This window comes from Balaenoptera musculus, chromosome 15, assembly GCF_009873245.2.
Source record: "Balaenoptera musculus isolate JJ_BM4_2016_0621 chromosome 15, mBalMus1.pri.v3, whole genome shotgun sequence".
In the NCBI taxonomy this organism is placed as follows: Eukaryota; Metazoa; Chordata; class Mammalia; order Artiodactyla; family Balaenopteridae; genus Balaenoptera; species Balaenoptera musculus.
Window position 1 is genome coordinate 28,240,552 of NC_045799.1, and position 14,976 is coordinate 28,255,527.

At 51.5% G+C, this 14,976-nt stretch overlaps 1 protein-coding gene across 1 annotated transcript in view; it reads right to left on the bottom strand.

Moving 5' to 3' along the window:
* Positions 1-8,690: 8,690 nt before the first annotated feature.
* The window catches only part of ANGPT4 (angiopoietin 4), a 40,829-nt gene continuing 34,543 nt past the window's right edge, over positions 8,691-14,976 (bottom strand). Inside the window, exons 8-9 of the mRNA XM_036824220.1 lie at positions 11,834-11,964; positions 8,691-10,863 (exon numbers count right to left, since the gene is read on the bottom strand). Coding sequence (XP_036680115.1) covers positions 10,703-10,863; positions 11,834-11,964 — 292 coding nt within the window. The 3' untranslated portion in view covers positions 8,691-10,702. The remainder of the gene's footprint in view (positions 10,864-11,833; positions 11,965-14,976) is intronic.

The following is a 14,976-nucleotide window of genomic DNA, read 5'->3' on the forward strand; positions in this document are numbered from 1 at the left end:
CGTGTTCTCCAGCCCAGGAGCTCTCTGAACCCCCATCCTTTTGGGTTTTTATGGCAGCCTCATTTCACAGGCACAGTTGATTAACTCATTGGTTGTTGGTGATAACCTCCAGCCTGTCTTCATTCCAAGGGTTTAGAACTGTGTGCCAGAGACAGAATGAAGACCAAATCTATGCATTTCTTATTATAAATCACAATATCACAGTAGTCTAGTAAAGCCTGCCCCCTACTCACACAGGGGTCCTGGGGTTCATAGCCTGAGGAGACTGAATCCCCAGAGGGGTCTTTGGATGTGAGCCATCTGAGCCACAGAGCTAAAGGCTCTTCCCACCCCATGGCCCATGGGATAGGAGTCCCCCAGAAGGGGCCCTTTAATATTCTCCCTGAATATCTCTCCCTGCTCCTCAGCTGTACCTCTCAATATATCTTTCCAAAAATGCCAAGTCTAGTTAATTGTTTTCATCCCCAATGTTAAATGATATCAATAACAATAGTACATATATCACATGGATTATTTGTGGTCATCATTTGCTAATCCTCATACTTGTGCCGCACTGGATCAGTGATTATAGCTCTGTGATGTGCTTTCTAAGGAGTCGGGGCAGAATGGAAATAAATCACAGCAAGTCACCTCATCTCATTTTCTGATTTAAAGAACAGAGACGGTTACTTGCAGAATTGGTGAGGATTAAAAGAAATATCTGTATTTCCTCAATTCTATATGGTAGCCTCTATGTCTACCCAATGCTATGTCTGAGGAAATTTGGGCAGGAAGAGAAAATAACAACTTGTATCTTATCTAATAACTTAAAAAGAGAACAGCTTTATTGAAGTAAAACTGACATGATGAATTACATGTATTTAAAACAAAGCATTTGGTAAGATTTAACATACGTATACACCCGTGAAACCACCGTAGTCAAGATAATGAACCATATCCATCACCTATAAACGTTTCCACGTGTGTAATTTAGAGCAGGGGCTCTGGGAGCTCCCATTTGTCTGTGATTTTCAGAAGGATCATTCTCTTGTTTCAATGCTCTGCTGTAGTCTTAACCTTCTTGATGATGGTATATTTGAACTTGTGTTTTGTAAGTAAAGTCTGATGGGACGGTGGCTCATGTGGCCACACAGGAGATATGTGTGCATTAGTTCCTTGCTACCTTATTAGTATATGCGTTTGTGATGCCTGCTACGTGGCTTCTGTAACAAGCTTATTTTGTATGTAGGGCCGCACGATCAGAAGGGCTCCTCTCTTGTTTTAATGCTCTGCTGTCACATCTTGAAATTCTTAATAACTGTCATCTTGAAATTTTAAATTTTATCTTTGAACCTATGTATTGGAAGTGAAGTCCAATGGGCAATGGATCTTGTGTGTGAGCAGAAGAGATACATGCGATATGGGTGTTCACCATTCACATACAGTGTTCACAGTGCCCCATGAGCATAGAATCCTGGTGAACCCACAATGCATGGACATTCAGCGAGACTCAAAATGAGTACAAGGGAAGCATGTTATATCTTTGGTAAGGAGGGGCACAGCCCAAAGAGACTATACTTTCTGTTCAAACTAGAAGTTTGAAAAAGTCACAGAAAAAAGGTAATGGTGTTCCAAGAAACAAGGACAATCAAGGAACCTTAACATATCCTTTCTTAGTCATGTTACTTCCCTGTTTTAGCCAATCACTTACACTGAAAATGAGGACATAGAAGGAAGGGGAAACATAGGACACCCCGTACTTCCCTTTCCTTTCAGCCTTCCTTATTCATTAGTAAGTAGGAAGTAGGGAGTGTTGGTAAAATGTGTGAATATCAAGAAGTGAAATAAAAGCAATTCAGTTGGTTTGGTGCAGCTGTGCACTGTCCTGGTAAGAATGTATGAACTATGAAATACCAATGGTGTAGTTTCAGTGATTCCACATATGAGTTAAATGCTCTTATATTGCATTTAAAACTGTCATTGCACAATATAAACACGAATGGTAAAATTCATGCTAATAATTTAAAATTAATTTTTCTTAGAACAACATTTAGTAGTAAATAAAAAACACCATGACAAGTTGAGAGAGACTAGAAGAGAGGAAACAGCTTTATATTTCAGTACTCCTCCTGGCACGTTTTTCCTACTTTTTGAACAAGGGGGACCACATTTTCATTTTGCATTGGGCCCTGCAAATTATGTTGCTGGCCCGGTTTGGAAAGCTTGCTGTCAGGACGCTTCCTCTCAGAACGCAGCTGCCATGTTGGGAGCAAGCCCAAGCCATATGGAAAGGGCACGTGTAGGTGCTCCAGTCAACAGCTCTGCCCAAGCCCAGCCTTTGGGGCATCCCAGCACAGGTGACAGAAATACAGCCTTCAGATGATTCCACTCCTACCTCTCCTAGCCCTCCCCCAGCCCCACCTCAACTTCCAGACACCTCCATCCATCTGGGTCTTCCAGCTGAGACCCAGCCTTCATGGAGTAGAGACAAGCCATCCCTGCAGTACCCTGTCTGAGTTCCTGATCTACAGAATCCGTGAACAAAATAAAACACATGGTTGTTATGTTTCGCCAGAGATTAGGGTAATTTGATATGCAGAAATAAATGTATCCTAGTTTATTCATTCGGGTTGATTCCAATCTTCTGTTAATACAAATGAAGCTGCAATGAATAACTTTGTGCATAGTTTATGTATATTTAGGGCAGATTCCTAGAAATGAGATTACTGTGTCAAAGGGTAAAATGCATACACAATTTTGTTAGTTATTGCCAAATTCCTCTCTAAACAGCCTTCTTTGTGTTTACAGTATATTTGTACATGTATAATTCCCCTCCCCAACATACCTACAGAGAAATGTACATAGAGAAAAATGCATAGAGGTACAGCTTGATGAATTCTTGATGAAACTAAACACATGTGTACCCTCACCCAGGTCAAGAAACAAACATTCCTAGCAACCTAAAAGCTGCCCTAGTCCCCCTCCCCAGTGAATACACCCTTCCGTGGTATGAATTTACCACTATTTATCCAATTTCCTTTTGGTATTTCCCGTTAGGGACTAATACAGTCTATGCTCCTTGGTTTTTATTATAGTCATCAGAACCTGTTGCACAGATGTCAGGTTTGTTAGATCCTCCTCTATGGTTCTGCCATTCTGTTGGGTTATTGTTCTCAAACTAGGTTCCTGTGGAACCCTGGGGTTCTTTCTCAAATGACAGGAAAAACAACAAATGCATGGATTGGCTCTTCTCAGGGCAAAAATTTCCCTAAAACCTTTGGGGTTCGTTCCCACTTGTTGGCTACCAAGTTTTAGCAATGACAGATGTTCAAGAAACAGGAAATAATGGGAAGACCCAGAAATGCCATGGGCTGCTACTGAGAATAACCGTGGTCATCATCTATGGCGAAGTCTTTTGCATGGGGATAGGATCTTTTATGTACAGTACATAGATCTCTAATCTTCAAAAGCCTTCGTGAAATAGGTATTGTGACCCCTCTTTCACTGGGAGTGAAAACCGAGGCTCTGAGAGGGGAAGTAACTTGCTCAAGGTTCATCGCTCACATTGGAGGATGGGAAAACCTATAGGCTCTGGGCTCCCCAACGGCCCTGGCTTCCTTCGGTTTAGACCACATCTTTGTGTCCTCTTCTCAGTCTGGCACCCAAGGCTCTGCCTCCTCTGCCTCTTTCAGAGCTCTGGCCTCTTCCTTCCGCTTCCTGAATGTTCTCAAGCTTTTCCCTGAGCCAGCCCCTGGGCCTTTGCACATGCTGCTCCCTCTGCTTGGAACCCTCTTTCTCCTCCTCACCTAACTCCTCCTCGTCCTTCAAGGACGCCTTCCCTAAGTTGGTATCCTTGCTCCAATAGCACTGTATAGTTCTCCTCTCACTGTCACTGTGCTTTTGGTTGTTTGGTATTGAATTTCTGTCTCCCTCCACCCACCCCAGACTGTAGGCACCTTAGAGCAGGTGTCTGTCTGTCTTGTTCATGGCTGTGTCCACAGAGCCTAGCACAGTTGCTGGCACACAGTAGGCACTCAATAACATTTGTTGAGGGAAGGGACCATCTTACTTGAGTCTCATGGCAACCCTGTGAAGCAAGCAGGGCTGGGCTGCTCACTCCTATTTTACAGATGAGGAGAGTGAAGCCCAGAGAGGGAAGTGTCCAGTCCCCTGTGATTTGTGGACACAACCAGGTCTGAGTGACTGTGGTCCTGATACGTCTCCCAGACCGAGGGGTGGGGCCTCAGCCAGCCAGGGGGACTTCCAGGGCTCCCGTAGTCCTCCCTTGTTTCCCACATTGGAAGTGACAAGTGTGACCCTCCCCTGCCCAGGACCTGGTGGGCGGGGTGGGGGGGGTTGCGTGGGTGCAGCAGGAGGTGGGATCAGAGCGGCGAGAAGGCCGAGGAGGTAGACAAGGAAGAAAGCTAAGTCCTACTTGCAGAAGAGTTGGGGGAGGCGGAGCTGTGGTCACGTTCTGAAGCCAGGGCAGGGGAGTCAGGAAGCCAGAAGCAGGAAGGAAGCTCCCGTCCCTGCCCCAGGAGGATCCAGAGGACTCAATGGCCTTTATCTTCCTGTGTGTTTCAAGCACTGGCCAGCTTGGACTCAGCAATTGCTTATGTATGTATTTATTTTCCTTTAATCTTGGTCACAGGGAAGATAAGACTCTGGAGCAGGTGATTTGGGTCCAAAACCACCTCTGAAACCCCACACCGTGTGACTTTGGCCAAGTATCTTGGCTTCTCTGGACCTCCATTTCCCCATCTGTAAAAGGGGGAGACGATAATAGTACCTATCCCATACGGTCATTATAGGGTTTCCCCAGATATTCTAAGGGAAGTTCTTCGTGGGGTGCCTGGCATAGAGAAATAATGCCACAGAGAACTTACTATGTACAGGCCCAGTACGAGGGCCCTTACAATTTACTAAGCCTTCATGTGGATTTTGGAGGCTCCAGCATGATCCTTGAAAGGGACAGAATTGGGACTTGGACCTAGCTCTCTACAGAACCAGAGGGCTGAACCAAAGAACCATGTTACTTAGAGAGAGCAGCTGCTGCATGCTGGGCCCTACATTCTCTTCCATAGGGCAATAAAGGTCAAGTGGAAATGGACAGTTCTTCTAGGACAACTGATGGCCATCTGGGACCCTTTCTTCCGAAGGAATACTTCAGGCCCGAAGCCTCTGCACTCCAGTTTAAGAACCCCTGGAGCAGGAGTGGAGCTGGAGAGGGGCTGAGCTAGGCAGTGAAGAGTCCTCCTTGTAGGCTCAGGGTACTTGGGAGCCACTGAAGGCTCTAGGCAGGGGAAGTGACATGACTGTAGGCCAGGAGGGAGCAAACCTGGAGATGGGGCTCTATCGGGAGGCTGCTGGGATCTTCCAGGCAAAACATGAGGCTAGGGTGAGAGGGCAGGTGCTGCAGGGGAAGCGGTGCTGGATGTCCTGCTTCCCTTCCTGCCAGCTGGGAAATGTCACCTTTGGGTACAGCTTGCCCTGCTCCCAGAGAAGGAAGCTGTGGTCGAGGATGGCAGAGCCACCCACCAGACATAGACGGCTCAACTCCAGACATACACAAAAGAGAAATATTTAACTTAACTGAGTTTTGGAGTCTTTCTGCTACAGCAGCTTATCCTGTACCAGAACTCACTGTGTGACCTCAGGCAAAGCACTTTACTTCTCTGAGCCTCAGTTTCCACATTTGTAAAACAGGGGCAATAATAGAACCCACTAGGATTCAGAAGTGGTGTGTGTAGAACTAACACGGAGGAGCCATGCAGTTAATGCCCCTTATCCTCACACAAGCCCCTGGCTGGCCCCTAACTCCTGTTTAGCCCAGTGGCAAGACTTTTATTTTCTCTTCCTCCTTCTGACTCCCTTGGTGGCACAGGCTCAGGGCAGTGGACACAACAGACGTTAGACCCAGGGTCTGGATGACTTTCAGACAGAGGTGATCCCTCTCCTGAATTTTACAGATTAGGAAACTGAGGTCCAGAGAGGGGCAGGAATTTGCCCCAGCTCCACAGCAACTCGGGCAGAGTGGTGCTGGATCCAGTCTTTCATGGGCACCAAGGTGGGGAGTTGATTTCCGATATAGGTGTCGGGGGTACCTTTTCCCACCTCTCTCCCCTGGCTCACTGGCTCAGTGGCATCACTCTCCCACACTAGCCTCCTTATGGTTCCTCACAACTACCTCAGGGCCTTTGCACATGCTGTTCCCTCCAGTGGGCCTACTCTTCCCCCAGCTCCTCACCTGGCTGCCTCTTTCTCACCTTTAGTCCTCAATTTAAGTGTCCCTCTTCAGAGAGTCTTTCCCTGATCACCCTGCCTCTGAAATCTTTTATCTGTAACTCCTGTTTATTTTCTTCACTTACAATATATTAATTTAGTTAAATAAAAAAATTTTTTTTTTTAAAATTTTGGCGAGTCTCTCTCTCTAGCCTGTTAAGCTCTATGATTTCAGGACTGTGGCCATCTGTCTGTCTCGTTTGCTGCTCCCTCCCCATCACCGAGGCAGGCCTTGGCCCAGGCAGGTCCTCAGTACGTCCTTGCCATGTGAATGAATGAATACGTGTATGAACGAATAAATACATGAGTGAATGTGCCAGGCCTGGATGTCCACCACTGCACTGGATTTGTACGACTTCCCCATGACTAGATCACAGTCTCTGCATTGTGCAGATGAGGAAAGTGAGGCTCAGAGAGGTCCCACAGGGGAGGGTGGGAATGTGTTGGATGTTAAAGGCCATTGGACTTCCCTGCCCTCAGGACACAGGCAACAGCAGCTCACAGGCCACATTACACGTTAATCTAACACAAGAAAGTAACACATTTTTGCTGGATGTGGCCTGGACCAGATTCCATTCTCAGAAGGGCTGCTCCATCAAAAGATGCTGATGCTGCTGTTGCCAAGGCAACACTGTTAGCTTTCCGAAGCATCTTCAATGAGAGAGGTGAAGGCCCAGATGGACACTGAGGGGGGGAAAGTCTGGAAAAAGGGGTCAAATCACCCAGCCAGCAAGACAAACCATCCTGATGCTGACTTATCCCCTGTCCCCTGCAAAGGGCCACCTCCTACCCCACCCATGATTGGTTGTCTCTGGGCTGTGCACAGTGAACTCTCTCCCCCAGTGTGGCAACTGCCTTTGCTGCGAACGTGCAGAGATCGCGGGAACAATGCATTCTGCCTGCCTGGCTCCATCGGGACATACCAGGTGCCAGTGGGAAAGACAGATTAGTCTTGGAAAACTTTCCAGAAAGATCCATCAGCCCTTGATATAGGTGGAGGGGACATCACTCCAGCATTTCTGTGGTCGGTGCCAAGGTGCCTCCAGAGAGCTCTGGATGAGGGAGGCAGCTGATAGGTGCAAGCGCACTGGAGGCGGTGACTGGCTGTGCCGCTCGGATGAAACTCTTTCCCTCTCTGAGCTCTAATTTCTTCATTACTAAGATGGGGGAACGCTGGTCTGATGCAGGGAGAGGGGACAAGGATTCTACATAGGAACCTGCAGATGTAGGTATCTCAGAAGCCAGTTCCTGCAAGCGGAACTGGCTCCTCCTCCAGGAGACCCATCCAAGGCCAAGACCTCGCCAGCCAGGCCCCCTAGGGCCTTGTGCACCCAGAATCCTTTAGCTGTTCATGTCTGCAGCCACGGTGAGTGAGCGTTGCTCTCTTTTAGATGTTTGCAGGCGCTCCATCCTTACTGCACAGATGAGAACTGGAGGCTTAGAGAGGGCAGGGGCTCTGCTCCAGCCACAGAGCCTGGACTGCGAACCAGGGTCTGACACCTCTGGGCAGAACACAGCAGTGTCCTTGATAGTCTGGGGCAAACCAGGGATTGGCTGGAGCCTGAGGGGCAGGCCTTGGGGGCAGGGAGGCTAGGAGAAGGGGCAGAGATGGAAATAAGAGAGATGGGAGTCTGAGAGATGGAAAGAGAAAAAGTGAACCTCTGTTCTTGCCTGCCCAGCATCCCTGCTTCCTAAAGCGGCTCCTCAGTTTCCCCAAGGCCAGTCCACACGACTTGGAGGGAACTAACCCCACCCCCTGGTTCCAGGCATGATAGTGTGACCCAGGTCTGGTCAACCAGAATCTCAGTGATAAGCGCAGGGATGGACACAGAACCAGTCCTGGCTGGAAAGAATCCTGCCTTTGCTGGAATCCCTGGGACAGGGGAGCTTTCTGTCTGAGGGATGCTAAGCAGGCAGGACACAAGCCTGGGGCTGCTGGAACCGTTTTTCAGGAGAGAACCTGACTGAGAATGAGGTCAGCACGGTGGATGGCAGGCCTGAGAGATGGGGAGGGACATCACTTGAGCAGCTGGATCTAACCACATTTGAATCCATCCCTAGACTCCCTGTATGTGAGTCAATCCATTCCTCAGGATAAGGTTTCTATCCCTTGCACTTGAGAGTCCTGGCACAGAGAAGGAAGGAAAGTAAGAAGGAAGGATGAATGTTTTAAAGAACAGATGTGTGAGGGTTACCCAAATCGGCTTCTTGGTCTTCTTAGACAACTGGAGTGCAGACAGGGATTTGGGCCTTCACCCCACCCAGAGGAGTTCTGTCCCTGGGCCACACAGCATTGCCTATACACTTGTAGTACAAAAATAAATGCTGTAGATACAAAAAAAAAATACTTACCTTCCCTGGGTCCAGAAGAAGGGGTGGCATGCACTAGGGGGCCGATTTCTCCACCCTATTCACCTCTTTGGGAACTAACATTTATTAGGCACCTGTTTCATGCCAGGCTCTGTTAAGAAGTTGCAATACAAGGTTTCATTTCCTCCTGCCCCAGCACAGCAAGGAGGGAGTATCACCATCTCCATTTCACAGACCAGATGATTGAGGCCTTGAGAGGCTGAGCCACTGGCTTCAAGTTCAAGAGCTGGAGCAGGTCTGTCTGACTCCAAAGTCCTGCCAACAGCACCACACTGCACACCGTAGACACTAAATAAAGGCTTGCCGAGCAAATGCTGGATAAGGCTGTGTCAGCCTTCTGGGCAGCTACCTGCCCCTAAGTACCTTTCCCTCCTGCCTGAAGTCACCATTAGCAACCACAACCTTTGGTTTCCCTGAAGGAGATCAGCATTAGTCTGTGCTGGGTTTAATCAGTGGATTGGCTGAGGTGGGACTCAGGGGCGGGGGCAGAGCCCAGTGGGATGAAGGTGCCCCATTTCCACCGTGCAGCCTCAGCCAGCAGAAAACCTTCTGAAGACAGAGGCGCAACCTGGCGGTAGGACAGGTCGGTCGTGGGCTGGGCCCGGGTGTTGGCTGAGGATGATAGGACTTTGGTGGCCTTATCAGGTCTGAGGAGGGTGACGCAGTAATGGGACTGGGTGGCAGAGTGGCTGCGGCCCCTCTCTGAAAGAAGTTCATGAGGAGCCCCTGGTCTCCCAGACTCAGCAAAGGCCCGCCCAGTCTCCATGGACCCCTAGCTGCAGCATCGCTGTTGGACAAGGCAAGAGGAGGCTAGGAGCTCTGGCTTGGAGGCAGGAGGGATCTGGACCCAGCGATTGGTGTCCTGTTCAAGGCAGAGTGGGCCCCAAGAGCCCCTGAACTTGAGCTGGTATGAGCTGGGGTCACAGGGAGTGCTGAGGGCAGCCCCCAGACAGAGATCTGGCTTTCTACGGCCAGAGAAGTCTTGGAGCACAGACAGGAAACTTAGTTCTAGACCCTTCTTCAGCGGCGGTGTGTCTGTTTTAACCCAAAGGTTCCTTCCAGTTGTTTTTAGAGGCTGAGAATGTCACTGTGTCCCTCGTAGCTAGAAATGGTGAAAGCAGCCGGGGATGGGGATAGTGACCTGGGGTTTCAGCTCGTGACATACGAGGACCAGCTTTTTCCAAGGGTATCCGCAGCCCAGAGAGATGCTCTGGGATAATCAGGGCCCATTTTCAAATAAATAAATTTGGGGAAAGCTGCCTACTCTAGCCCTTTCATGGGCAGTCACTAAGCACAGGACCACAGTAATGGCTTTGACAAGGCCTGCAGCTAAGAATGCCTGTTCACGTTGATTTAACCTGGTGTTTCCCTCCCTCACTTGACCACAGGTACTTTTAGAGGGGAGTCCTAGTTATTCTCTCTGGAATATATTCTAGGACATTCAAGGGGTAAAGGAATCCCTCTTAGATCTCCTGGAGCCCCCGAGAAACCATGTCTGAGCTTTAGATGCTGGGGCCTAGGAGTGGTGGACAGTGTCGGTGAAAATAACTCCCGTTATAGGGTGGATGCAGCTCCTTCAGTCCTGAACAGAAAGTTCAAGGACATCTCGAGGCTGAGAAAGCTTGGAACAAGCGATGGCCTTCCCAACAACCCAGGGACAGAATCTGGGCCTCCATCTGGGCAGTTTCCTGCCTGTAAATACCTTCCCGCCTGCCTGACATCCCACCATTAGTCGTGTATTCCTTTGAGGAGCCCAATTAAATCTGTTCTCAGCTCATCCAGGGTACTGTGACCCTCAAGCTGGCCGGAGGGCTCTGCAGGAGGCAGGAGGGAAGAGGAAATAGGGACAGTGCAGAGGCAGGAACCCCCAAGCACCCACCATTTCACAACTTGAGGGAAAAAGGGAGGGAGGTGACTCTTCTGGACTCCTGGGGTAAGGAGGGCTGGCTCAGGGGACCCAGGGTGTCCAGGACAAGGTCCTGGCATTGTGTCCTGTGTTTGGGTCCAGCTTGTTCAGAGGAAACCACATCCAGGTCCTCCCGCAGGACCAGCCTCCAGGCGTGGCTTCTCCTTAGATGTCTGTGGGACGCACCATCATGCGAGTAGAACGCAGTGAGTAGCTGGGGCCTTGGAAGTAGTGCCAGCGGATGCCGTTGAGCTTGCGCACGTGGTGGCGGGCCGGGTAGTAGATGCCATTGAGGTTTGAGAGGCCGCAGGCATCAAACCACCATCCTGGTGGAGGGGGAGGAAGAGGCTTTGGGGAGGTGGGGGCCCAGCCAGTGGGGTGAGGGCAGCCCCCTACCCCAAAGATGAATCAGGGCTGTTGGCTCCTCTGGGAAGCCAGCTCGCTGGAGACGGGGCTGGGTGGGAACGGGCATTGGGTGGTGGGGCGGGGGGAGGCTCCCAGACCCTCTGCTCAGTATGGGGCCTCCAAAGGCAGTGCACTCATGTCTGTCTCTCTGTGTCTCTCTCTGATCTCTCTGTCTCTCTTTGCTCTCCCTTACCCTACCTTTCTGGGTCTCTCTGTCTTTCACACACTTTGTCCATCTGTCTTTCTGTGGTCTGCGTTTCTCTCTCCATCTTTCCCTCTGTACTTCCCTCTGTCCCCGTGTAGCTCTGTGCCCAGCACTCTGTCTGTCCATCCTGATGTCTCTCTCGTCTCCATCTGTCCCTGTCTCTGTGCCTCTGGAGGTCTCCTCTGATCTCTGTCCTTCCCATTCTGTCTCTCACTCCTCATCTCCCACTCTCTGATGTCTCTCCCCACAGAAAACACTGCCTAAGCCAGAGTTGGTGGGCAGCTGCCCCTCTCCCCTCCACCCAGGTCTCCCTCCTCCGGATCCTGCTTGGCCCAGGAGGAGGGTTGGGGAGGAAGTCTCAGGCCTGGGGTTGGGGCAGATTAGGCATTGTACCCCCCTAGGGCGCACCCTGGGCCCCACTCTCAGTGCTTCTCAGAGGTCTCAGAGGAGAACTGGTGATGCCAGCTTTAGGAGGAGGTGAGACCTCGGAGGGGACCTCAGGGACCCTGTCGGGGGGAAGGTATGGATGAGGCACAGCCAGGCCAGGCCGTGGGTGAGCGAGACCCTGACCTGCACCCACCTCTTGACGGCACCTGGCTGCACAAGGACCCAAGTGGGGAGGGGATGGGGGTATTCAGCCAGGCGTGCCTGTGGGGAGGTGGGGCTTCACCCCGCCCCGCACCCACCTCCAGACAGCATCTGGGCACACTTGCAGAGGCAGTTGTCGTTGTCTGCGTCGCGGGTGCTGAAGTTGGTGCCCTGCAGGACCAGGCTGCTCTGGCGCCCCGCCGAGCCGCTGTACCCACTCAGAGAAAGCCTGGAGGCCACCCGGAGGTGGTGATGGGAGAGGGGCCCAGAGTCAGGTTGGGGATGGTTGCAGAAGGGGTTCCCCTCCGGTTGTGCTGAGGCATCTCCCCTCCCTGTCTGCTGCCTGCAGGGACAGAGCACTCACCGTGTGCCAGGCCTCCCTCAGCTGGCTGAACCTGAGTCTTGGACAGTTGTGAGAATGATCATGATAATAATAATAATGAGGACCATGGCTAACATTTTTTTGAACATCTACTATGTGCCAGGCATTGTTTAAAGCACTTTACATGGGTTAATTCATTCTCATTTAATCCTCAAAATACCTTAGCATTCCCATTTTACAGAAGAGGAAACAGAGCCCCCAAGAGCCACAGGAGCCTGCCTGAGATCTCAGAACAAATGAGGGTGAGAGCCAGATCCCAGCCCCATTTGGCCTGACTTGGGAGCTGTGTGCATTACCTTCCCAGCTGACCATCCGGCAACCCCAGCCCTGTCACACCTCCTCACACTCACCCACGCCCTCTGGGAAGCCTTCCTTGACCATACCAGCCCACGTGGATCAGGGCCCTGAGGCACCCCCAGCCCTGTGACTTCCACCCCTGCAGCCAGCTGGGGAGGGTTTCTATTTCTTGGTCAGGCTACGAGGCCCTGGCAGGCACATCCAGGCCTGTGTGGCGATTATGACCACAAGTTCTGGGGGTAAAATGCCTGGATTCAAATCCCAGCTGTGCCGCTCGTCAGCTGTGTGGCCTTGGGCAGATTGCTTCGCCTCTCAGCTTCAGTTTCTTCATCTGTTAAAACGGTAATGATAGTATATTAACTGTCATTGTGATGGGGTGACCTCAGCGTGTGACAGGCGCAGGGCAGCACTGGCACACGGTAAGTGCTTGGCACGTTCAGTGCCTGTTGATTCGTCCCGTCCTGTCCCTGTGTTCCCAGCCCATGTGCATGGCTGGCACAGGCTTCCACTGAGCCTGGCAGGAGAGAGTGTTGGGGGCTTGTAGCAGGGCAGGGGCTGTACTGGCAGCTGAGGCGGGAGCCAGTTTGGGAGCAATAGAAGGTCCTACGGGTGGAGGCAAGTGGACACCAGATGCAGCTGGGGCAGCTCAGGGAAGCCCTGGTTCCCCAGGGCAGGGCCTGCGAGACGCCCCCATTGGGATCCAGAGGGAATGTGGGGTCTGGGCATGAGGCCACCTCAGTCCCTGCACCTACCACCTGTGTTCTCTGTCTGTGGTGAGGGCAGGGCTGGCTCAGGGTGGCCAGCCGTGAAGCCTTAACTGTGCCCTTAAATATGCCACCCTGGGCTTGCATGAGTGGTGTTGCAAATCCCCCGCCAAGAGGCCCACCTGGCCAGGGGCTCCCTGGGGTGGGGACAGGCTGGCCGGCCCACCTGCTCATATGGTCCCAGCTTCTCCTTGTGGCCACTGAGGGCTCCATTTGAGGGCTCAGTCATGTCAGTTCAAGGCCAGGCTCGGGACGCAGGCTGAAGTTTGGTGTCACCTTTAGTCTGGGGCTGTGTGGAATCAGTGCTGGACAAAGCCGAATGATCTCGTGGGGTCACTGCAGCAGCACTGGCCCCAAGTCCTCAGCCTCCCTTCCCCTCCTCTCTGGGAGCCAGAAGGGGGATCTGTGATCTCTAAGGGACCCTCAAGTCATGAGCTGGGAAGCCCCACTTGACCCATTGCTCAGATGCACTTTGGACATAATCATGGCTCAGGCCTGGCGAACACAAACATACACACGAGTCCTTGGACACCCCCAAGTGAGACACACAAGGTGCGTGAGTCTGTGTCTGAGGTCGTGAGCATTTGGATACAAGTCTCTGTGACTGCGTGTTTATGTGTGCGTTTAAGTGTGTGCAGCAATCTCTATGGAGGGTCTGAGTGTGTGCTCTGGAATATGTCTTTGTGCCTGAGATTGTGCGCGTGTTTACCTGAGAGGGCTTCTCTGAGGTATGTTTGCACATGTGCCTGGGTGTGTGTCTGTGCTTGTTTGTGTAGCTATGGCACTTGTGTAAGTCTGTGCTCTGAAGGTTCAAGTGTGTACCCGAGGGGTGTGGTGAGCCCCTCCACATGTGCATGTGTGTCTGTGTGTGTCCCTGTGTATCTCTGTGTGTATCTTGTGCTTGTTGCCGGGTCCGGGTGTGTGGGCACCTCTGGGAGGCCTGTGTCTGGTGTCAGCGTGTGTCTGTGCCTTGTCTGTGCCTCCCCCACCCCGCTCTGTGGGCCACTTCTCTGCAGGCTTATGCATGCACCCCAGCCGGGTTCCAGAGGGTTCCCATTATTGTGCCTGACAAATAAGGGTGCCCCTCCCACCCCGATGCCCATGCCCCAGCTGCTGACTGCCCAGGTTTTGCCACCTCTAGGCTTCCCTATGGGGATCCACCCCACCTCACCAGGCAGCTGACTCTGTACGGTGGCGACCCAGGGACAGCACCTGTTTCTGTCACTCTCCCCTTAGCCCTTCTCTGGCAGTTTCCAGGTCCCTAGGTGTTTTCCAGGATCTTCCAAGCTTTTCCTGAATGAGCAGGGCCTATTCCTTATGATCCCCGGAGCCCTTGAAAGAGCCTTGCTCAGGTTTGGGGTTTCTGTGGCCAGCTGCATGTCAACTCTTCTTTCTGCTTTCTTTTCAGAATCTTCCTGCTGCCTGGGGAGCCCTTTCTATCCTCTCTCTGTCTGGAGAATGCCTACTCTTCATAGGCACCACCTCCTCCAGGGAGCCCTCCCCGATAGCACAAGCATCTCTAAGCCCCTGTGCTTTCCCCTTAGGCAGCTCCTGTCTTCTCGGGGGTGTGGGTTTGCTTGTGGACACACTCGACACACTGGACTGTGAACAACTTTGAGGGGTAGAGCGCAGGTCTGATTCTTCCACAAATGACCAGAGCCAGCCCATGCCTGGCACAGGGCAAGTGTTCAATATATAATTATTATTATTTAGGGCTCTGCAAAGGGTCACATAGATGTGGGCCCTTTGAAACCTGAGCATAACAGTCTGGAACCATGGGCAGGGAGCTCTCCATGTC